Source organism: Grus americana, chromosome 22 (genome assembly GCF_028858705.1).
Source record: "Grus americana isolate bGruAme1 chromosome 22, bGruAme1.mat, whole genome shotgun sequence".
Lineage (NCBI taxonomy): Eukaryota > Metazoa > Chordata > Aves > Gruiformes > Gruidae > Grus > Grus americana.
The window spans coordinates 1,791,273-1,815,325 of NC_072873.1; the positions used below are offsets into that span (position 1 = coordinate 1,791,273).

At 48.9% G+C, this 24,053-nt stretch overlaps 2 protein-coding genes across 12 annotated transcripts in view; both read left to right on the forward strand.

Moving 5' to 3' along the window:
- Nucleotides 1–5,910, forward strand: part of HOXB4 (homeobox B4) — a 31,010-nt gene extending 25,100 nt beyond the window's left edge. For 2 of the 4 annotated variants that reach the window (XM_054801136.1, XM_054801138.1), the window contains exons 2-3: nucleotides 3,719–4,145; nucleotides 4,915–5,910. In XM_054801136.1, the coding sequence (XP_054657111.1) occupies nucleotides 3,719–4,145; nucleotides 4,915–5,231 (744 nt within the window). In that variant the 3' untranslated portion in view covers nucleotides 5,232–5,910. Of the gene's footprint in view, nucleotides 1–220; nucleotides 277–3,374; nucleotides 3,611–3,718; nucleotides 4,146–4,914 lie in introns of those variants that run through there. The other 2 variants (XM_054801139.1, XM_054801137.1) reach the window with 2 other exon arrangements.
- Nucleotides 1–24,053, forward strand: part of HOXB3 (homeobox B3) — a 42,194-nt gene that overhangs the window by 9,165 nt on the left and 8,976 nt on the right. The window contains exons 2-5 of one of the 8 annotated variants that reach the window (XM_054801125.1): nucleotides 7,933–8,178; nucleotides 17,422–17,982; nucleotides 19,710–20,923; nucleotides 22,913–22,975. The gene's annotated coding sequence lies outside the window, so the exon portion shown is untranslated. Of the gene's footprint in view, nucleotides 1–7,932; nucleotides 8,179–10,817; nucleotides 12,000–17,065; nucleotides 17,362–17,421; nucleotides 17,983–19,110; nucleotides 22,976–24,053 lie in introns of those variants that run through there. The other 7 variants (XM_054801123.1, XM_054801126.1, XM_054801131.1 and 4 more) reach the window with 7 other exon arrangements.

Sequence of the window (24,053 nt, forward strand, 5' to 3'; positions counted from 1 at the left end):
CACCAACAAACCCCACCAAAAAAAAAAAAAATAGAAAAAAGAGAGAGAGAAGAAGAGAGAGAGAAATTAGTGTTCTTATCGAGAAATAATCTCATTGAAAAAGCAACACGGGGAAGAGAGAGCAGAATAGCCCAGGCTGGATTGGGGAGGGGGGTGGCGGGGGGGGGTGTTAGGGGGTTTCTATAGGATTCCGCCTGCAAAACCTTACCAAGTTTTGAGGGAGAGTCCTAAACCCCTCGGGGATTACTCCGAGGAGAGGAGCCACGTTTTGCTAAGGTAGGTACCGCTGTCGGCGTTACACCTGGGCGGTGCGGCCGGGCTGGGGTGTGGGGGGGCACCCCCTACTTAGTGCCCCCTCTTTTGGGGTGACCAAAGAGGCGTTCAGCATCAGGAGCGGTTTAAGAGCCGCCCTGCGCTGGCAGGTGCCTTGGGGAGGCTTTTGGGGAGGGTTGGGGGCTCCGCCGGCCCCCCGGGGGGGGGAAGGAAGAACAGGCCGTGGGGACCCAGACGACCCCCCTTCCTTCCTGACTGAGGTTGCTTTGAAATGGAAAAGAGCCCGAGTGAAATTTGCTGTGAGAAACTTCCGCGATGTGGGGCGGTTTCCCAGAGAAAGGGAGAAAGGTGTGCGGGGGGGGGGGGGGCAGAGAGGGGCTGCCTTTAATTTGGGATCAGAGGCGGTGAGGGGGAGATTTCTTGGAGGTGTGGTGGGGGGAAGATTTCTGGTAAACGCTAGGGGTGCTGGTTTGCTGGCACCAAACCCCTTGTGTCATTGGGAAGGAAAATTAAAACCGATTTTTTTTTTTTAAAGGATGTGGGAGGGGGTTAAAAATACGGAATAGGCCTAGTTATTTCTATTCAGACTCCTTTCCTCGGTTAGGAGATCGCTACGGTACCGGCTGCGAGGAAATACAATAAAATAAATCAGAGAAGGGATTGGAAAGGAGGAATAAAATTTAAGAGAGAAAAAAAAGAGCTCTAATGGGATTGGTTCTGTAGAATTATTTTATGGCATCCATCTACACGTTGTACAAGCAGATTTGATTTGGCTTCTTATTTTTATGGCAGGTTTTAGAGGGGAAGGTAAATTTTAGAGTTGCTGTCTGCTCCCCAGCAAAGTGTAGGTGCTGGTTTGTGGAGGTGGGAAACTCTGCTCTGTGCAAAAGGCGCCTTCGCTTTGCTCTGCTGCTTTTGCTGGAAAGCTGGGTTTTGCTTAGGCGTGTAAAATGGTTTGGGGATTGTCCTAGGTACATTTGGGTTTATGTCTTAAAACATGCCTTCGTTTTTCTGTTTATCTGGGAATTATACGTTTTAGCAGGAAAACCGACTATTCACCTTAAAGTACCTGAAAAATCTCGGGGCACCGTGTGTCCGGGAAAGCTATGGCACATTTACTCTTGGCCGTAACTATTTTTGGTGGAAAGAAATGCAGGAGTTTGTGAAATACATGTAAGAGATTTCTTAGGAATTTTAATGTAGAGGAAAGGCAGCTTTTCTCGCATAGCCGCTCTGCTGTGGCATTTAAATGCAATTAATTCGGGAGATACTTGACCAAAAAATGTTCTGCCTTTTGAAATACAAAAAAAAAAAAAAAGGGGGGGGGGAGGATGCTATACTTTTAATCTCTTGGGCAACTGTAATTTTAAACGAAATCTCAACATGATGCTACCCTCATTAGTTCCGAATGAAGGTTCATTACCTAGACAGTATGAATATTTTATTGCTTTATATCCCTTTTTCGGAAATGAAACGCCTTTGATCTTTTTCTCGGGTTGTAAAAAGAATTGCCTGTCATTAAAAAAAAAACCTGTCGTCCCATCTGCCTTTACATTCTGTATTTCTTTTCATCTGTTTCTTTCTTTTTTTTTTATAATTTATCCGCACACGCACGTATAAACCCAAACCTTGGTTGACCTCTAAGAACGAAAAATGGATTAAATCTTTGCGCTGCGTATCAGAGAATAATTACGAGGGTTTCAGGATGGAGGGGGACGGAGATAAGGCATTTTGCTTTTAAACGACAATTATTTGGATTCGAGTCTCGTTGTGCGTCTATACTTACATATTCAGTGCAGGAGCTGATTTTTTTTTAGCACACTAATGCATAAGGTATGGATGAGAAGGTAGAAAAGTTCTAGTTTTTCTAATCTAGTATCAGCTATTCGGATACTGAATTGGTGCTTTAATTAATCGTCTTGCCTCTGAAGAGTGAATCTTTTAGCCATCTTTAGATTAATTCTTGATCTCTCGAGTCACAAAACTTTACACCCCTGCCCCCTTTCCCCAGAAGATAATTATGGCGGTAGGCGAAGATCTCTGACCAAGGAGGATGCATCTGTCTTCTATATGTACCCTGTAGATCCGAATTTGTGTAAAGGAAGTTGGGTCACAAATTCGTATCTAGGGGAATATGTAGTTGACACAAACACTACAGGTCACAATCCCAGAAGGCATTAAAAAAAAAAAAAAAAAGCCACCCACACCCCCAGAACCCTAAATAAAAGGGTGAAAACAAGGTCTTAACCGGAATACCGGTTTATAGCCAAAAAGAAATACTTTGGATTTGACCTTAGCTCAACTCCAGCGCTCCTGCGATAAACTTTATCATCACTTCGAGATAAAATCTGAGCTGCAAAGGCGGGTGTGTGTGTGCGTGTCAGGGGCGTAATTACTGCGATTTGAGAGCCAGGATCCCACTATTGCTTTAGTTTGTGTAATCTCAGCACTGACACCGAAAAAAAAAAAAAAGAAATTACTGCTTTTTTCCCTGCCGCTTTTGAGGAGCCTATTGCGCGTTTTAGGTTTAAGCACGAATTTGAGGAATTAAGGGTGGCTTTTGAAAGGCTGCTGGTTTGCTCTGGCTTTTAAAGCCTCTTTATTACAAGAAGGGCGAGGCGAAGATGCATTAGGACTTGGGCTAATTCGCTTTTGTAATTGTTCATCAAGTCCTTGATTTCTTGCTTGGAGGACGGGCTCCTTTTTCCATCGGTGCGTGGGAAAACAGTCAATCTCAGAGCACAGCTAAATGTGATTTAGGAGACCGGGTACCCCGAATTAGCTGATGAATTTCTTATCGATCCCAAACAAGCCCTATTCATCTCTGCCAGGCTCGGGGCGCAATGTCCCTTCCCGTATCACCTTAGCACGGAATGAGATGCAACCACCACCCGGAGGGACCGCCATGGATCATGTGCGGGGGCAGCGGCTGCGACCCGCAGCCCCAAACCCCCTGAAAAATCATTTTTACCCTTTCCTTTAATATTTTTTTTTTTGCTTTTGGGGGGGGGATTTTTATTTTTCCTACCCCCCCCCTTTCCCCGGGTTCCCCCACCCCCCCGCCCCGAGCCAGGACACACCCCCGAGGGGTGTGGGCCGGGGGGGCGGGGGGGGCCGGTTCTCGCCCACGGGGCGCTGCGGAGCCCGGGGCCGGCGGGGCCCGGCGGCGCCGGGGCCGGGGGCGGCCGGAGGGGAACGGGCGCCCCCGGCCGCCTCCCCGGGGATGCTCGGGGCCCCGGGAGAGCCCGGGCTGGGCAGATTTCCTTATCCGGGGATCGCAGGGCACCTCGCCATTGGCCCGCGCTGTCACATGGACTCCAACTTTGTTCACTTGACAGTAAGTAGGAGGGTTTCACGAAACAGGAAAACGAGTAAAGGGGGGGACAGGAATAAATTTTAGGAGAGATATATATATTATTTTTTTTTTCGTGTGTGCAATTCTAAGAAATTAATGGCCATGAGCTCGTTTTTGATCAACTCCAACTATGTGGACCCCAAGTTCCCACCCTGTGAAGAGTATTCCCACAGCGATTACCTTCCCAATCACTCGCCGGAATATTACAGCAGCCAGAGGCGAGAGAGCACTTTCCAACATGAAGCGATGTACCAGCCGCGGTCAGCCTGCAAGGAGCAGCTCTACTCGTCCTGTCAGAGCTCCGGCCACCAAGCAGCGGTGTTATCCCCCCGGGGTCATGTCCATCCTCCGGCCGGACTGCAGAGCCACCTCTCTGAGCCAAACCATCCCTGCGAGCCGGTCACCCCCAGCCCACCACCCTCCTGCAGCCAAAACTCTCTGAACCAAAGCCCTTCTAATTCCTCTTGCAAAGAGCCGGTAGTTTACCCCTGGATGAAAAAAGTCCATGTAAGCACGGGTAAGTGAACTAAAGTGGCTTTGCTTTATACTAAGTAGCACCTCAAAGTCTTGTAGAAATCTTATTGCACCAGTTGTAAAATAACCATTCGTGGAGATTTACGATCGCCTGTTTGCAGAGCGGTATAATTACATCCTCCATAAATTTTTATTGCTCTGCTTGGCCATGTGCCTTTGAAGTCTCTGTTACCATCCTCCTCCAATTTCTTGCAGGCTACTTTTTTTATGGCTGTTGAATCTTCATAAGTTAAGTTTTATGTTTTCGTAATTTGTATTTAAGTGGCGGGTTGAGTAAACTTTTACTATTTTCCCTTCCCCCCCCCTTTATTTTTTTTTTTAGTGTGATATTTAATACGGAGTGCCTGTGTTTGCCTGTTTGCACGTGTGTAGGGGGAACATTAAAGATTTGGGGATAATAGAGTGATGCTCAAGTAGAGGTGTGTATAAAAATGTGTATATACACACGTAGAGGGCATGGAAAATGTGTCTAGGGGACCTTATAAAAACGTTTAGACAGGAATACACGTCAAGAAATGAGGATGGAGGTGGAGATTTGGAGATAGGTTCTGCGTATATTTTTCGAAGGTTTGAGGTGTATTTTTTTTTTAGTATATCCCCCCACCAAAAGAATGTTTGACGCTTTTTTTTGGGGGGGGGAGGGGGAAGGACCCATTAAAGGAACAACTCAGTAATTCTTCTTCTGCTCTTTTTTTCCCTCTCCCCCCCCTTTTTTTTTTTCTTTTTCTTTTTCCTCCTTTGTGTTTGTTCAGTAAACCCCAATTACTCAGGAGGGGAACCGAAACGCTCCCGCACAGCCTACACCAGGCAGCAAGTCCTGGAGCTGGAGAAGGAATTTCACTATAACCGCTATCTCACCCGGAGGCGCAGGGTCGAGATCGCCCATTCCCTTTGCCTCTCCGAGCGCCAGATCAAAATCTGGTTCCAGAACAGGAGGATGAAATGGAAAAAAGATCACAAGTTACCAAATACCAAGATCAGGTCTAATTCTTCCAGCTCCTCTGCCAGCCTGCAGATCCCACAAGGAGGATCTCAAAACCGATCCCATGGACCAGCCACCAGCCTATAAACTATTCCTTGGACGGATGGATGGAGTGTGTGTGTTTGTGGGTGTGAGTTTGTGTGTGTGTAGGGAACACATGATTTTTTTTTTTTTTAATGCTCCAAGAAGCGAGGGAAGGAGGGGTGCTCTTTATTTATAGGGGTAACAGAGGGAGACTCAGCTGCAACAAAGCAGAGCTGTGCTGTTGTGCCTCTCTTCCATTAAAAGAAGGCTGTAGATAGTAGTTTTCAGATTTGGCTAAGATGGATCCTTGTTTCATCTTTAATCACGCCAAGCTCTGCCCCATTTGTCATGTTTACTCTCCCGTACAAAGGATGGACCTTATGTCTGCTATTACCTCGACAACCAGTGCTCACTTTAATAAATGAGGCTCAGTTTCTTCAAGACGAACTGGATTTTCTCTCCCCCCCCCCCCAGCCTTTCCCCCCCCCAGCCTTTTTCTTTTCTCGCCTGCCAGCCACAAACGGAAAGTTTCTGTCCCGCCATCCCAAAGACGCGGCGGTTCTAGCACAGCCCTGAGATGGAGGAAAAAAACCCAACAAACACAACCAAAATCCCCGCCGGGCACGGATCGTGGGGAGCGGGGGGGCTCTCGGACATTGCGCCGGTCGTGCGTGGGAGTGTGTGTGGGGGGGAGGGGGGCTGGGGAAAAAAAAAGGCAAATTAGGTCAAGTGGGTGGTGGACAAAGGAAGAGGATGGAGAGTGATGTAGGACCCCCCCGCCATATTTTTTTTTTTTTTTGAGTCGACCAGGTTAATTGTGAGTCTGGGAAGGGGGGTGGGAGGGGAAAGGGGTTTAGGTTAGAAACTGGGTGATAAACAGTGGCACCTGAATTCACCCCCGCAGCCCAGGATGAGGCGCGGGGGGGGTGAAGCTACTCTCCCGCTGTTTAGCCCAATTTTGTACTGAAAATGTGAATTACGGACGGAGGGGTGAGGGCTCGACCCTCGTGGGGTGAGCACGGGGTGAGGCAGGGGTTTGGCGAGGCTCCCCCCGACACCCCGCCCGGCCGCCTCCATCCCCTCCCTTTGTCCTTCGTGGTGTCCATGATTACCTGTAAATAGCAGAGAAAAGGAACAACGACGACAAAAAAAAGCGCAATTGGAAATAAATTTTTTTCATTGTGAATCTGACCCTGCGTGATTTTTTGGGGGGAGGGGTTGTCTCTTTTGTTCTGGTGAGGAAAAAATGTATCTATTTTAAAGAAATTAATTAAACAGCACGTTTCTTTTTTACAGGGATTTCTGTTGTCAATGGCACAGCCTCAACTCCCTAATGAAAACAAAAGATGTTTGACTATAGGGTATATCAGCCTTAAGTACTGCTAAGCCTTACATATTATGATTTATTTGTTCTAAGCATATATTAATATGCTCTTCCCAAACTGGTCTCAGACAAAACAGAGGTGGTCATTAGCGTTTTGCTGTAAGGAATGGATGTAGCGTTGTATTTCTCTAGAGAGACTTCTCGATTTAAAAAAAAAAAAAAAAATCTCCTTCTCCAAGGTAGTTAATGCATTAATGAGTCTAATTTTTGCACAGATGTTTCTCGGTGTTTGCAGGTTTTCTGTGTATTTTTATATTACAAAGGAGCTGGCTCCTGCGATAGCTCATAGCCTGACAAGCAAATAGATAATCAAGAAGACAAATGGCTTCTTTTGTGAGCCGCAGCTCTTGTATTAATTTTCATTTTCTTTCTCATAGAAAGTATCGAAAATACTGTTCAGGACAAAATAACATTCCAGTTCTAAGTTACAAATATATATATATATATATATATATATATATATATATATAAAGTCTATTGTGCGCAGGGGGGGTCCGCAGGGGGAGGAAGCCTCCGCACCAGCTGAAGAAAATAATAATTTTCTTATACTTCCCTCTAAAAAAAATTTGTCTTTTGCTTATTTGTTCAATGTTCACGGAATTCTCCGAGACCCCCCAGCAGGACCGAAATATTCCCCCGCATTATTCAGAAACAAAGGCAGGGCTTGAAATATTTCAAGCCAGAGTGTGTTTATGTGTTATTCCTTTAGTCGTAGTAAGTCACCGCACGACCACCTTGCAAATAAAGTGTCCCCAAAAGTCTCCCTGCCCCCAGCTCAAACAAAGGGCCGTTAGCTTTTTCTTTCTATTGACATTTTGATACTTTAAAATAATATTAATGTAGTCACATGGTACAGATCTGTTACACAGTCTGATGTAGAAGAAATGGACTTATGGATGTATTTTGGGTTAACTATCGCATTTTAGAGGTAGAAACTGCAAACCTTTGAAGTTTCTTCTTCTTTTTTTTTTTTTTCTCCCCCCAGGCAGGGTGGCAAGGGCTGTATTTTATTGTAATGCCTGAGGTTGGGGTGTTTTGTTGTTGTTGTTGCATTTTATTTTACTGTTTCTCTCTTTGATCTGCTGGGGTTGTAAAGAGGGTGTTATTTTCGAGATGGTGCTTCTAAGAACGGAAAAAAATCGTTCTTAAAAAAAAAAAAAAAAAGCATATGCTTCCAGGAATGCAGGGTCTATAGAAGCAAATCAAAGCTGGAAAGTATGAATAGAATAGAAGGGGGAGAAAAGAAGATTTCTATAGGACCTAAAAGTTCACAGCCATTATAAGCAGACAGAAGCCAAGAAAAATGCGAGAATTATACAGAAAATCATTAATCACTTCTTTTCTTTAAATACTTATCCTTTTCCCATTGTTATTCAACAGCAAATCTCCGCAGACCGTCTGTTGGGAAAAAAGCACTCGGAGTCCTACAAGAATCTTCAGGGGAAATAATAATATTAATAATAAAATCTGGATCGTAAAGGTGAAAGCTTTATTTTTGGGGGAGAAAAACAAAACCAAACACCCCCCAAGCCACCCCCTCCCCCAGACCTCTCACTTTGGAAGAAACCACCCAAACCATGAGGGCCGTCTCTGGGGCGTTGGAAAAAGGATGTGGGAGCGAACCAGGTAACAGAGCTGCTCTCTTGGCATGCATTTCTGATGGGTTTATTGCCTCCTTTCACGAGAAAGCTGGGGGAAAGCAAAAGAAAAAAGGAGCTAAAAAAAAGAAAGGCAGAAAGAAAAACAACACGTGAATTTCTGTGCGGGGTTTTCCTTCTGTTTTCTCGTTTTATTTTGACCGATGTGAGCGAGGGGAGCGGGCAGAGAAAGTTTGCAGCGGGTTACTTGTGGCGAGAGGGGGGTTTGCCCTCCTGGATTTGGGGCTGCGCGTGTTTGGGGCTCGGCCCTGCGGAGCTTTGCTGCGGGACCCCGGGCAGGGCGCGGGGCGGTGGCGGGGCCCTTCGAGTGGGAGGTTTGGGGGGTTACCCCGCCTGGGTCCTTTTTTAAAATTATTTTTTCTCTCTGTTTTTCTTTTTTTCTTTTTTGTTCCGAACAAGATCTCCCTGCCCGTGTCACGGGCCGGTTTGGGGAGGGATTGGCAGGGTCCCAAAGGGGACAGAGCGCCAGGGGTGCGGGAGTCCCGGGGTGAGGGTGTTCTCGGGGGGGGGTGTCGGGTGTTCCGAGGGTGTCTGTGTTCCACGAGTGTCGCTGTCCTGGGGGTTGCTTGCCCCATCCCGAGAGCGGTGCGGGAATAACCGTAACTAGGGAAAGGGGTGAAAATTGGGGAGACAAAATCCAGCGCTGGCAAGCCCCGCTCGGGGATAGAGTTCACGCAGAGGACACGTTTTCTAGGCGATTAGCTGTGTATTACAGCCGGGGACTGACCTCGCAAACCCCTTGACCTCTCCGAGGCTGGACATTGTGCTGGGCAACAGCTCAGCCCGCAGTTCAGCAAAACTTTGCGTGTGCGGGGTCCCGCCGGCCCCGGCCCTCACCGCGGTCCTGGGCCGTGGGAGTGGGGGACCAGCAACGCGAGGAAAAGGCGGGGGGGGGGGGGAGAAAGGAGTGGAGAAGAGACTTAGAAGTGGGTTTATTTCTGCTTTCTCACGGTTTAATCGTTCTGTTTCCGAGCCCGGGCCCAACAGACGCTTTCCCCTCTGATTTCACTTCAAAAGCGCTCCGTGTTTGCTTGTTTGTTTGCCTCTGTGTAGGAAAGAAAGGGAGAAGGAGAGAGGGAGCGAGGCGCGGGGGGGGTCTGCAGGGGTCTGGTGTGCAGAGAGGACTGTCTGCTGTTTGCTTGACAAAAATAATTTGGGGAAAAACGACCCCAACCCCTAACCGAAGGAGCAAAGCCCCCAACCCGCCGCCGCTCCCCTCGTCCCGCGTCTCCTCTCGCCTCTTATTTTCAGAAATTCCTTTGTTTTCGAGAGTCCCTCTCCACTCTCCACCCTCCCCACCCCCCCGCCCTCCCCCCGCACCTCCTCCCACTTCGCCCCTGCCCACGGCGCTCTCAAAAGCCTCTCTGTGCCCAGCTGCCTGCTGCCGGCGCGGAGCTGCGCGGAGCGGCGCGGAGCTGCGCGGAGAGGTGCGGGGGATCCCACCGGGCCGAGGGACGTTTGGGCGGCCTCTCCTCGGGACCCCCGAGCCGGGACCTCCATCCTAGTCCCCCAGACACTGGTCCCAGCCAGGTTGCTGAACCCCTTTGTTTCCTCTCGGTCCCAAAATTGGACAAAAAAGGGATTCTTGTCTGAGAGCGAAATCGCGTAACCCAGCCCCACTGAGATGTAGAGAGAAGGGGTATAGAAGAAGTAAAAATAAATATATCCGTGTATATCTATCTATATATGCATGGATATGAGGAGGGGGATGGTGTCTGCCCGGTACAGGGGGCCGGGGGGGGTCGAGGTGCCCCGCTATAGCGCTGGGTCGCTTCTAAGGCAGCTCGGCTCGGCGAGCGGGTTGGGAGTTTCTCAGCCCCGGTGACAGATTTATGATCCGCAATAAGAACGGCGTGTTTAAATCCGTAAATCAATCTCTCTTTCTCACTATATAAACGTTCATTTTATCTTTAGAAAGAAAACGGCTTTGATCACGGCACCTCGGAGGGCGAAGCCGCTGTTTATGGCCGCGTTTCCGACCCTTTGAACTGGGGGCTTTAAAAAAAAACGAAATGGGTGCTTCTTTTGCATGAAACAAACCCAAAAATGCCAGCGGAGGTGGAGTATCTGCCCCGTTTGCTGCCTGGGATGGCCGTGGTTCTTTTTTTTTTTCTTTCTCTCTCTCTTTTTTTTTATTTATTTACCCGGCTCCATTCACAGGGACACTTTGTTTTATGACAGGAAAAAAAAAAAGAAGTGGTTGTGTGAAGTGAAAGTTGCGGCTTCTGAATTGACCTGAAGTTCCCATAAAAGCCCCCCCCGAAATTTCCTCCCTCGTGAGACCCCCCCCCCCAGCGACGGGAGCCCCTTTTAATTGGATTTTCCCCCCGCTTCCTCCCATACCTTGACCAAACGTCTCTCTTCCGACAACCACTTTCACTCGATAAAATCGATTCAGAAATAATCGAGGGCTTTTGAAAACGAAGCGCTTCCCCGCTCGTTCCTTCCTGGCCGGGGGGAGCCCAGCCTCCCTCCCCCCTCAGCCTCCTAGGCTCGGCCTAAACCGGGGGAAAAAAACCCGCTTTTAGGCTTTTTAAATTAATTTTTCCGGTTAATAGGAGCTTCTTCCTGGCTTTACCCGGGAGGTGGGGGCATTTCGGTTCCCAGTGTAGCCGCCCCGGTGGGGGTGTAGGGATGTTGGGGTGCTGGGGAGGGTATGGGCCCCCCACCCCCCCCGGCATTGAGAGACAGGGGCGGGGGGGGGGAGGGGGCGCTGGGACAGGGTCCTGAGGCTTTCAGGCTCTACTTGCTGCCTTTTCCCGGGTGACAGTTTTTCCCCCATGGACGTGGGGAGCGGGTGGGGCCGCGCGTTGGCTGCCCGCACGGTGCAGGCAGCGGTGTGCCAGGGCAGCGCGCGCCCGGCTGCCTGCTCGGCGGCCTTTCCCAGCGGCTCCCTTTGTTGCTGATTCTCTTTTTTTTTTTTTTTCCCCTGGATCCTTGTACTTGGCAGCTCTCTTCAGAGTCAAAATTTGATTTTTTTTTTTTTTTAATGCAATAAAGGCCGGCCAAACAATAACAGCAGCGGGGAGAAAAAGCCTGGAAGTGAGGGCTGAGCTCTTTAAAACCAAGAGTATAAATATTCTCAGCTGATTTAGACTCTAAAACAGTTGTGCTATTCAGTACAAGATTGTAATAAAAATCTCAGTGTGGAAAGAAAAAAAAATAAAAAGCGAGAGAAAAAGCACGAGGTCGCTTAGCTAAACCAAGCTCCAGCAAAGCCAACCTCCAGGAAAGGTTTAGAGAGGGGTTTAAGTGCTCTCAGCTCCAGGCAGGAGAGAGGATGGAGAAATAAAGCTAAACCCGTGCCCTTTAGTAGAGAAGTGGATTAGAAGGGGGTGCCCTCTGCACATCCTCATCCCACGCTGGCACGGCCGTGCCAGGCAGCCCTGGGGAGGGGGATCTCTGTCCATCTAGAAAAGCTTCGTTCAGTTCGAAACTTCTTTAAAAAAATACTGTTCCGGTGGAAGGTCACAGTGGTCCTTTGAGTATGAAACGGAGAGACCCCCTTCCCCCTTCCCCATCACGTGATTCATTAAATAATTAATGCAGAGGTTGCAGAATAGATATGTATTCGTCAGGAAAATCGCAGACATGGTCTCCTTGTGTCTGACGTGAAATTCAACTGTCCTTTAAAAAACAAGCCTATAGCTGAGGGAAAAAAAGAGAGAAAGAGCGAGAGGGAGAGAGAGAAAGAGGGGGAGAGGAGGAGAGAGGGAGAGGGAGAGGGAGAGGAGTCTGCAATAAAACAATTCTCAGGAACCACGAAGCCACGCCGAGGGCTGGATTATTGTAAGTAGCAGGGGCTTCCCAATTCCTAGCGTGTCTATATGTCCATGTAAATTTATTGTTTGTTATTAATGTTATTGTCGTAAAATGTGACAAATAGCCGTCTTCATTTCCTCCCATTTCTCTTCACTTGGTGGTATGTGTGTTTATACCCATCGAGGCATTTCATTGATATTTTTAGGAATATTCCTCTCTCTCCCTCTCCCTCTCTCTCCTCGCAACCTTTTTTTTTTTCCTTCCCCCTTTCTTGATTTATTACAATAAACATGTCAGCAGCAGTGCGGCTGCCATTGTGTGTGTGTTTGTGAGAGAGTTGTGTTGTTTATAGTGGTGTCCAAGATAAATCATTTCTCGAGTGAAAATGATGTGCAAGCGATGATATTTTAGAGCGAGGATCTCTCTCTACCCCACTCCCTGGAGTTGATTATTTCAGACGATTTACAGTAATAGATCAGCAGCTAATATGAAAGCTCTGTAGCTGGGGGTCTTAAATTACAGCATCTGTGATTACCAATTAAGGAGAGATTTGTATAAATTTGGTAAACCGGGAACGCCTCATTGGCATATAAACCTAGTAAAAGAGCACGACCTTAATATAAAAATTACAGCTCGGAGTCCTGTGTTGCAGCATCCCTTTATCAACGACAACTCATTTTCTCCCCAGTTCCCTCTCCCCATCCCCCGGCAGGACTCCTCGCTGGAGAACAGGCACAGGTTGGGAGGCAATTTCTGGAGTTGCTTTTAAACCAGACACAGAAATCGGATTTAAAATGCAAATAAAATAAAACAGAGATTGCAGCAGGAGGGCTGCAAGGTAGCTGCCTCTGAGAGAGGCGGGAGTCTGGTCCCAGGCAGGAAGGGGACTTTGCCCATCAAACCCAGAACAATGGGGATCTGCAGAAACTGGGGCGCTGTCGAGGGACCCCAGCAGAGGCGGGTTGTCCCCGTAAGCACAGGGACAACAACAGAAAGGGGAATAAACTCCTTGTGGGTAATTCGCTGTGCTTTTCTAGCGGGGGGATAACTTTGCGTGGCTTTCTAGCGCCCGGATCTCGCTGAGGCTGCGCTGGTGACGGATGGAGAGATAATGTTCTTATGATGAAAGTTGGAGAAGGTGCTCTGAGGAATATCTTTCTATTTAGGAGCCCGGGCCTGTTATTTACCTAGGGAAAAGCAGAGATCCGAGGAGAAATAGCACTGAAAATAGGTTTAACAGTAGCAGAACCTGGCCGGCAGCTGTTATCTTTGTAGTGATTCCTGTGTAAAATATCGCAGAGCTGTAACAGGGAAATCTCTTTCAAGCCACTGAGGTGGGGCAGCGAAGCTGGAGCTTTGGGGACGAGATGTGTGTCCCAAACGGGGGGCACCGCTACCTGCCTTAATGTCAGCGCGGGGAGCGCATCCTCCGCGGAAAATGAGGTCAGGAGTCAGGTACTGCCCTCCTCTCTCGTCTCCAAACTGGACCAAATTGGTCCTAACCCGGAGTGTTGAAAGGGAAGGAGGAAGTGGGAGATCGCGTTTTTAAATATTTTACAAGCTCCAGCATGCGAGAAGTCAATAAAACTGACAACAGGAGCAAAGATTAAATGTTCGCACCGGATTCTCGGATGAGAATTCACCGCTTTTTCCCCCCTTCCCTCTCCTCCCCTCTGCTCGCCAGCCAAGTCTCACACCGCCCGAGCGGGGATATTTAACTCTGTCTGCTAGTGTAAACCTTTATGTAGCAAAATTAGAGCAACTCAGCGACTTTCATTAAATATTAAGGGAGATCCAGGGACGGTGACTGAGCCAGAAATACAGCATCATTCTCTGTCAAGCCTCGTATTAATTTAAGTTGTCGACTTTCAATGGATGCAGACCCCCTCCCCTCTTCCCCCCCCCCCCTTTATTTTATTCGGTAGTATTTTGTTGCGCGCTTTTTTTTTCCTTTTTTTTTTTTTTTTTCTGTCGGCTTAGGATATTGAGCGTGAGAAATCGGCCCTTTGGGGGGGGGCGGTTGCGGGCTTGGTGCGGGGGAGCCACCCCGCAGCCCCCGCCCTGGGCGGTAGCCCCCTTTAAATCAATACCGGGGCTTTATTTATCCCCGGTCCAGACGCCTTTGTGTGTGTGTCGCCCTTTGATAATCAGATGTCAGGAAGAGATGGGGTGGCCGAGGGCCGCCGGGTCGCTCTGGCCGAGCCTTCGTGCTGGGGACACTGCCCCTACCCCGGGGTGGGTCTCCGGACCCCAAATATGACCCTGGATAAGAGCCCCAGACCCCGATTGAGAGACTCAGAGACGGAATAGAAGCTCAGATCCTGGATAATAGCTCTACATCTCCATTAGGAGAGCCAGACCCAGGAGGGCACTCCGTAACAGAGATAGGACCCCAAAACTCGTGAGAATACCCTCAAACCTTGGAGGGGATCCCAGAGCCAGGATAGGACCCAGAGTCGGGCGGGGACCCTAGACCCAGAGCAGACGGGCAGAGCGCTCCCCGTCCTGCTCCGTCCGTGGCCGGGGCTGTGGGCAGGGGCAAAGAGGCGCTTGGGTGATGCAAAACTTCCCTCTGTGCAGGATCCGGGTTAGGAGGGCTCCGTTCTCCCCAAAGCACCCCCTCAGCCCTTGTTTCTGCCTCCGATCCTCAGGACTCTGGTCCTCCCACTCATGTCAGCTCCATCCTCCCCAAACCCCAAGTTTCTCCCCTCTGCGGTTAGCGGTGACCCGAGGAAAAGGGCTTCGTTTCGGCCACAGTTTGGGAAGGAAAGTCCAGAGCAGAAGCTCCTGACCCGCGCATCCTCCGCGCATCCTCCGCGCAGCCCCGCTGCTCACCACCGCCTCTCCCAGCTCAGCCGCCCAGCAGCTTCACTGTTCACTCGCAGACCCGCTAAAAATAACGAGCAAATAGTTCCTTACCATGTTTAAGCTGCATTTCTTTATTAACTCGTTGAAACCGAGTTTTTCGAGAAACCAGCTATTGTGCCTTAGAGTTAGAAATGGCAGAAATAATGTTCAAGAGGCGGGAGGAGATAATAGGCTATTTCAGGTAGCTCGAACAAGTGCTATTTCTTTAATTTCTGTGCAATAAGCCTTTCTCCTTGCCTGTCATCTCGTCAGAAGTTCCTGGTCTATCAGAGCTGCGAATCCGTGTTTATCACATCTCATCCCCAAAGAAATCTCCCTCCCTTCCCCTCTCGGCCAGACGTACCCTATCTTTTCCCGAAGAGGAAGCTATTAACGTTGTAAATATGAGTCAACAGCACCTTAATTCATAATTTATTGCAGGCGGTAGGAGAGAGTTATTTAAGATCAAAGCATCGCGGAGGACGAGAGCTGCAAGGCGTGGAGAGCAGGGAGCGGAGCAGAGCCATAAAGGAGAATAACGCGGAAACCTGTGGCTTAGGCGCGGAGAGGCGCGGAGAGGCGCGGAGAGGCGCGGTGGCAGGGCGGGCAGGACGTGGCAGCAGCTTCCCCCACGCCTTTATTTTGGGTTGTGGGGTTGTTTTTTTTTTTTCCCCTGGAAGAGGGTTCCAGGCAGTGTTTGCCCCCCAGCATCACCCCCCGGGCAGTTCCTGCTGCTCAAGCGAGGCGGCTCAGGTCGGAGCAAACCCGGCATCACCCCAAATCCGCCCCGCTGCAGGCCCGAGGAGCCGCGGGGGAGGGCCAGGAGCCGGTGCCAACTATGCCGCTTCATTTTCATATCTAAAAAGGGAGGTGAACACGAGTCACTGGCAGAGAAGACAAAGAGGAAGAGCTCAGTCGCTTTCCAGTTAAATAGGCAAAAGTTTGGAAATGGTGACGGTTTTCTCTGAAGTTTTCTCCTTTTTTTTGTTTTGTTTTTTTTTTTTGTTGGGGGAGAGGGAGAGGAGAAGAGGGGGGGAACGAAAGGAATAAAAGGCAATAACCACATTTCAACACTTCGCTGCGCGTAACCATCCCAGTTGAAAAAGAAGGCTATAAATCAGAGGCGATGGTGGAGATTTGACTCCTTATTTTTTTTAGCGTAGCTATGAGGGGAGGGGTTAAGAAGAAATCCCCACTCGTTGCTATTTCGTCTCCTTTTGATGTCCGACTCAATGCGAAATATATCAGTGCTTTATTGGCAGCGGTTTCTAGAGGTCAGGGGAGAAGCCTGAAAAACTTTGGGTCAAATTCTCTCCGAGCTTGTCCCGGTGAAATCAGTAGGAAATGGCAATCCGCAGCCTCTGGGCTGTTGGCGGGAGGGGACGGGGAAAGGGAGACCGGCCCCCCCCCCCCCCCCCCCCCCCGAGCCCCTCTCCCAGCGCCCCGGGAGCGCCGGTACCAGCGCTGCGCCCCGGAGCCTGCGAGCCCATCACCTGCCTCCGGGTCCAGCGCTCCAGCCGCTCGCCTCTGCCCAGCTCGGGGTGGGTGGGAGGGTTTTTTTTCCGTTGGGGACGGTTTGGACCCCCCCCTTCCCTCCCGATTTTTGGGAGCCGACGCCGCGCCATGGCACGCTTCGCCCTTTCACCAGCATCCAGATCCATATTTCCTCTCCCCGCGCTGAGGTCAGCTCCAGCAAAGCCGAGTCTAAAAATAACCTCCAGGATCTGGTTTGTTGCTACTGGTGCCTCTCCCTCTCTGTGCTTCAAACGCGAGAGTCCAAAATATTCCCTGAAAAAGGGCAAGATTTAATAACAGGGTATTTACCCGGGGCTACTGGGAAGGGTGTGGGGGGGAAAGAAACCGGTGGGCTTTGCATAACTTTTATTGCCCCCCCTTTCTTTCTCTCTCTCTCTCTCTTTCCTTCTTTCTTTCCTTCGTTTTCTCCCCTTTCCCCGGACGAGACATATGGAATCAATTTTGAATCCTGACATTGAAGGCTGGCCAATTCCTACTGGCTCTAAAAACCAGAATCCATTTGGTTCCCTTCTCTCCAGCACCCCTTGTCACTCAGTATTATAACCGTCTTGCAACATTTTAAGTCTTTATAAAGAGAAACAGCTTTCCAGATAGATACCAAGGATTCGGGAGTGGGGGAGGTTTTTTGGGCCTTTTTTTTTTTTAAAGGGGAACGTGTGCGCAACTACCCCCCCTCCCCCGACACCCCCATCTCATCCTCCTCCGCTCGGTATCTCTCTGCAAAGGGTGGCCTCATCTTTGCAATACTTTAAGCTGTTTTGGAAGATTTTCTATTTTTCTCCACATCAAGTCAGTTCCGTTTGAATCGAGCGGGTAAAAAAAAAAAATCAAAGCATCTTTGGGGGAAAAAAAATCCAAACCGTCCGAGAAAGCTGTCAGCAAGATCCACCGGGGTGCAATAAAGTAGTTTCTTCTCCTTAATTTGCCTGCTCCAGTTGTGAACTCGCACCACCCCGATCCGGCTTCGTTCCTTCTTCTTGAAGTCCTGGGTCGGACAGTATCACAGGTAAGAAGTTAAAAAAATAAATAAAAGAATGATGCAGCTCTGCCTTTCCTACCTTCTCAGCTCCGACGCTGTGAGATATAATTAATTGCTCCGAAAGCTTTGACAGGCTTCTCCACCGGTCACCGTGAGCTATAGCTGACTTTCTCCTGGTAACAAATTAAGACTGATGCCTCGGGAGCAGGATCGGGGAAGCTGAAGATGAGCAAAAAATTATCTGGCAGGGTCCATAACAGAGACTGACCGCAAACCGCTTCTTTCCAAGTGCATGTTTCCCCGAGAAGTTTGTCTGGGACACATTTGTTAAAGGTTTAGCACCTCTCTCTCGTTTGAAAAAGAAACTACAAAAGCCCATTGGAAAAGCGGGGTGTTAAACTGAAGAATGTATGTGATGGTGATTTATGGCCCTACAAAGTTTTTTGTTTACTTGAAGCAGACCCTAATTACAAGGGCTTCTAAAAAAAAAAAAAAAAAGAAGAAAAAAAGAAAAAAGATTTCCCAAGCTCTGTGCATAGCGGTTTTTCCCTCCCCAGGTCTGGGTGTAGTGGGCAGATGTGACTAACAAACATCTGGTTAGTTGAGCTGCTTTTCCTTTTAGCCCGCCAGTGCATTTGACCGAAATGGGTAAGACTGAGATTCTTAAATATTTGGCATGAAAGCGGTGGCTATTGGGGGGGGTCCGAGCCTGAAAATATCAGGGTTTTAAAAAGGTTCAAGGTTTGTTTGGATTTGAGGGAGGGATGTCCTCGAAAATGGGTCATTTCGCTCAAATGCACTTTCTGGGATTGAAAGGGAAACGGCCGGGAGGGCGAGATTTCGCGTGGGAATATCGGACGCGTTATTTTCTATGGACTTGTGCTATTCTTTTCTGGCTCTAAAAAAAAAAAAATCTCCTCCCTCATCCTCCCCCGTGAACGCCCGATGTGTGTTTTAAGAGCGAGACAGGAAAATCGTTTGTATGAAGGAAAAAAACCTCCGAGAAATCGAATTAAACCTGGAAAGTTTTTCTATATATATATATATTTGTGCTCTCTGTTCTCCTTTGGTGCCTTTCTGTTTAGAGCGAGATAATAACTCAGTCCCCGGGACAAGTTGCCAGTTCTAAAAATGTCCTCATACATTGTGAAACTGGAAAAGTTTTGACTCAGTCTCTAATATTTCCCGAGGCGAACTGGTATATTGGCAGAGAGCAGGAGCTCGGATGCACGAGCGTCTGTTTTCTTTTTCTTTTTCTTTTTCTTCTTCCCCCCCACCCCCACCCCGGAAAATTGCTTTGCATTAAATTTCCTCAGCTTCAGAATTATCTTTACTCGCCTCCAGCTAAACTTGAAATTTTTTACCAAGCGCTTGATCTGTTGGCGAATGAAATCTGAGAAGAAACCGCAGGCCCTAAGTGGCCGTAATTTAATTGATTTTATCATAAATCATCAACTTCATGAAGAACCAAAGTTTTCATTGAAGTAAATTGATATTAATGGACACTTTCTGAAATCTAACCGTATGGTGGTAGTGCTCCCACTTCTGCTCTTTTGGGACAGGGGATTTTAGGAGGGAGGTGTTTTTCCACCCTTCCAGTTTTCGTTTCTCCCATCCTCCCTAAAAAACGAGGGTTTTTTTGTCCAGCGTGGGGAATCTGATCCCGGGTGTGGAGGGGGGATCTGAGAGCTCAGCTCCTCTTTGTGCCACCGCAGCAGTGGGTGAATCCAGGAGCGCCGGAATGATACTTTTTTTTCGGGGGGCGGGGGAGTGAGCACCGAACGGTTTGGTTTCTTCGGGTTATTCCCCAGGTGGGTTATCCCTTCTGCCCAGGGTGGGCGTAGGGATGGGATATCTCTGGCAAAAAACACGCGTGTTGCAGCGAGGTGCGTCCCGGCTCTGCCAGCGCCAGCACCGCCTTGTCGCATCCATGTTAAAACTAGAATTTAAAACCCCCGCTTCCATCTACGTGTCCTCTGCTGCGTTAAACATTGCCGTTCCCAAAGCTTTCCCACCTAATTAAAAATTAACTAAGAGCCCGGGATGGATGGGACCTCTTTGATATGGTGATGAGGATGCCAGACCGAATACTCTTACAGTAATAGAAGATTTTCGCAAGGGGCAGTGGCTGGGGTGTGTGCCTGTGGCTGGGGGGTTTGCAGAGATGCACTGTGCAGGGAGGATGCAGGGCTCAGTGGTATCCGCACGGTTCCCTACAGACGATAAATATTCAGTGTAAACATCCCAAAACAGAGAAATATAATCCCTTGACACCCCTTCTTTCACCCTCTCCTGAGACTTCCTCCTCAGAAATTGTTAGTCTTTATGAATTATCAGATGGAAGCAGGTAAAATGGAACTCATTTCTTCTCCCAGGTCCCTTCTCCCCCATGCCCAGCTCGTTTTCCAGCGTCAGCCGGGTCCCGGATTCAGGCGAGTATCACTGCAAAAAATAACCGAATTCCTTCCTTTTATCACAGAAACGGCCACGGCAGTAGCGTGGGTGCCTGGTTCTCCCGGGAGGCGAAGGAAGGGCAGTGGGAGAAAGCTTTGAATCCTCATTTTCTCCCTCTCTTTTTTTTTTTTTTTTTTTTTTGAGAAGGAGGAGGGTGGGGGTGTAAAATGGGAAGAAACTGGGAGCCTGGACGTGAGCGGAGGAAGCAGAGGAACCGCGTCCTCGGTGCCGGGGCCAGCGGCTCAGCCCGGGCGCGGTTCCGGGGGCGGGGAGCCCATCCCCAGGGCCTCCGGGCGCTGCCCCGCCGCCGGGGAGGCAGAGAAGTCCCTCTCCGTTTTTTCTGTCCCCCGAACCCGTTATTTTTCCCTCCGTTTCCGTCGTCTTTGCCGTTTGGCTGGACGCTGAGGCTTTGGGAGCGGTGGCTGCTGCAGGCGCTTTCCTGGTTACTGTTTGTTCGCTTCCTTCGCCTTCAGGTTAAAAGATACAAAGGAAAAGAAAAACTAGAAGAAAAAAAAAAAAGAAAAAAAAGAACAGAAAAGGCAGCCCGGAACGCCCAAAGGCCAGGGCAGCCCCAACTGCGGCGAGAGGGAGCGAGGGGCATCGCCTGCCCGGCTGCTCGGGAAGTTTGGAGAATTTGCTGATGGGGGAATTCGTGGGACTGGAGGGGGGAGCCGGTCATTTACCAATTCTGTATAAAATGGGCAAAAGGTTGACGTGTCCCAGTCACGTGAGCGCATAATTCAAGCTATTATTTTGGCATTTGGAAGCGCGGGGGGGGGAGAGAAGAAAAGTGGGGATGGTGATTCCCAGCCTGTCTCTGGCGAGCTGCTCCCAAAATAGCTATTTGTACCACGCTGATATCGCAAACTGCCGTTTTCTCTCACCTCCACGTACCCCCCGATGCCCCCCCCATCCAGCCGCACCTCACCCCCCGCTGGGGCGAGAAGAGGCTTTTGGCGACGGGCAGACCCACGGGAGAGGGGTGCTGCGGGGGTCGGGAGGACCCAGCCCCGGCAGGAGCCTGGGACTTGTGTATCCGCCCGGTTGTTGTTTTTATTTTGGGGGTTTTTTTTGTTTGGTTTTTTTTTTTTTTGAGACAATTCCAAAGCACTTCCGCTGATTGATCATTAACCTGGTGAGTTATTGCTCTTCCAAGCAAAGGTCAGGGGGAGAAAAAGGTCTAATCTGTCAAGGCAAACCCACTGCTCACTCAGTTTCATTTTGATTTCTTATCCGGGCTGGCTTCTGTTTGGGGTTTCAGGAGGTCCTGGACCCTCCATAACTCTCCCCTTCTCCTCGGAGCTCTCCCCTCCCTCCACCTCTCTGTTTACGGAGTGGGAAAACCCAAACTCCTCTTTGGACAAAAAAACGGGCCATGGGATGGTGGGCAGCCCCCCCCCGGGAGGATGCGGTGGGTGCCCTGCGGCCCCCCGCCCTTCCCCGGGGGGTTCATGAGCCCATCGGCCGGTGCGGGACGAGCAGGGGCAGGGCTGGACCGGCACCGCCTCGAAAAGAAAAATTAATGCAAACAAAATAGAGCAAACCCCCCCAAATCAAAACAAAGAACACTTGGGGAGGGGGGGCGGGGGGGACACGACACTGGCTCCATCCCTCTTCTGCTTGTACTGCGAGGGAATAAATTAAAAACAAAGAAAAACAAACACCCCCCACGCCCTCCTTGCTGGAGCCGTTATTTATGCCAGCTTCTTTTTGGTTGTTTGTTTGTTTCCTCTTTCCCCCTCCTCCCTCCCGCATCCACTCCAAATAAACGCGATTTTTTCCCCTCTTTTCTCCTCCTCCTCTCTCTCGGGCTGCCCACTTGTCCCCTTCCTCCCCGGGCCCGGCGTGGGAGGAACTTGCCGAGACTCAGCTTGCGTTTGCTGAGCTCACAGCGCAGAAAGGGTGTTTTCTTTTCTTCTTCTTCTTCTTCTCCCCCCCCCTTACAAATGTCTGTGTGTACTCTGCAGAGGGAACTGAAAAGCCCCAGTTAACCGGGGAAGGCTGTGATGTAAGTGGAATATTGCCAAAGCTGTGTATTAAAGTGTGCGCGCATGTAATAATAATACTAATAAAAAATACAGCTATAGGCCGCCGACTAGAGAAGGTCACGAAGCATCCGCGGGTGATTTATGGACTCGGGGATGTTGTCACAAGCAGAGTAGGGGTGTGAGGGGAACATTTTTATTTGAGATTAATAACATCAACATACAGAACGGAAACAGGATTATTAAAGCGACTGAATGTTTCCCAAAACGAAAATATTTTTAAATGAGATTGCTTTTTCTTTCTCCCTTTCTTTCTCCCTTTCCGAGTCCTTCGTGCCAAAGTTGCGGTGATAAATCTCGGCGTGGCTTTAAAAATGTTTACGGCTCGATACCGTTAATTCTGATACCAAATCACTGCTGTGTGAATGATGTCCTCGTACACTATAAAGCATCTCCGTCCTCTCCCCCTTCGTGGCGATCCTCCGAGCACATCGGAGAAACACGAAAAAACATATTCTGAGTGCTTAAGGCTTTTCTGCCTTTCAGGAGAACGGCCTCCTATTTTCCCTCCTGTTATCCTGTTGTTGAACCCAGAGATAATGAACTGCATGTATTTTATCTTTTAAAAGCATTTAACTCTGATATTACCACCAGAATTTAACCAAAACCCTTCCCAATAGATATATATTTTAAATTTTTATTCAGAGTTCGCCACCAGCCGTGGACAAAACCGCCCACGGTTCACGCCAAACCTTTTCCATCACTAACGCGAACCCCAGAACGGGAGAAACATTTTCCTCGCCCGGGGGGTTTCCACGGGGGAAGGTGGAAGGAAATGCCGGAGAGACAGGAGATCGCATCAGATTTACTGAAATAAACCTGATGTCCACGGCCTCTGATGAGCATATTGGGTTATCAATGGATGGAGACGGGTGCAATCCCTGGAAATGCTGTGGTTACTTGGATGGAGATAATCTCAGAGGAAATGCTGGGGCTTTTGTTCATTAGAGCCTATCTTCTCCCCATTTCCACCCAAAGGTTTCTCCCTGTGATGAATTCCCTTGTCCACGCTTTTCTGACCAAAGTTTCATACTTTTTTCTTTTTTCTTTTTTTTTTTTTTTTCCCCTTCCCCCCTCAGTTCTTCTCCTTTCTCAAAGTCCACCGCTGCCTCGAATTTGCTGGACCAGACATCCGAGAATTGGTGAGTTTTGCTGAATATCCTACCTGGTCCCCTGTCTGTGTGGTGTCTCCGTATCTTCCTCTGCATCAGGCTTGGAAGCCATTCCTTCTCTAAAGTCACCCAACGTGACTTTTTTTTTTTCTCTCCTCCCCTCCACCAACCCCAGAATAAGCACGGCTGCCCTGGATTTCAGCTATTTTCATTTTGCTACTGCCTTGTCTTTAAACTTTGTGATTTATGACCGTAACTTTGAGAGAGTGTTTTAAATGGAAAATATTTCCTGTACTCCCTTTGAAGGGAAACCCAGTCAGATTGCAACATTTGCTGCTGATTTCGTGACGAGTGCGAGGGAGTTACATTTTAAAGAAAAATAAGCTGCAACCAAAGCAAAGATGGCAATACACAGGGAGCCTAAAAAAAACCCCAAAACCTACTTACAGAAGCTAAACATATAAACGTGCAACGACCTTCTTAACAGGTTTTTTTTTCGGCTGACAGTTAAGGTTAAAACCAAATTTTGCACTTCAGAGGAGTTACTTGCAGAATCCGAGGCACTTCTCATTGCCTAGGTACTCCGAATAAGTCAGTGGAGATCCATAGCCGGAAACCTATAGAGTGCTTTACCTACAGAAAAGTCTTTAAAAGAATAGTCCACGACTGTTTCTCCTCTTTCCTTCCCTGGAATTTCAACGCCGGGGCTCCAAAATAGGAACTATCTTGTAGCAGAAGATTTATGTTGGAGCAGTTCATAAAAAGTCAGATGGGGGATGTATGGGGGGTGGCAATAATGGTGTCCTCTGGTCGAAACCCTCACGTCTGTGATCTGGCTGCAGCCAGAACAATAGCTGGAACCACCGTAGTCCTTGGGATAAGACTTTATCCATCACCTAGAAAACCTTGGCTGTCCAACCGAGAGTAAGTCTTCTCAAAAGTCAAATGTTTACTTGGACACTCTTCTTTTTCTTTCCAGAGTTACCAGCCTAAAGGTGCACACAAACACACACACGCAAAAAAAAAAAAAAAAAAAAAAAAAGGGCGATGCACACCCCCCCACACACCCCCCCCGACGGGTCATACCTTCCCAGCGAAGTCCAAAGAG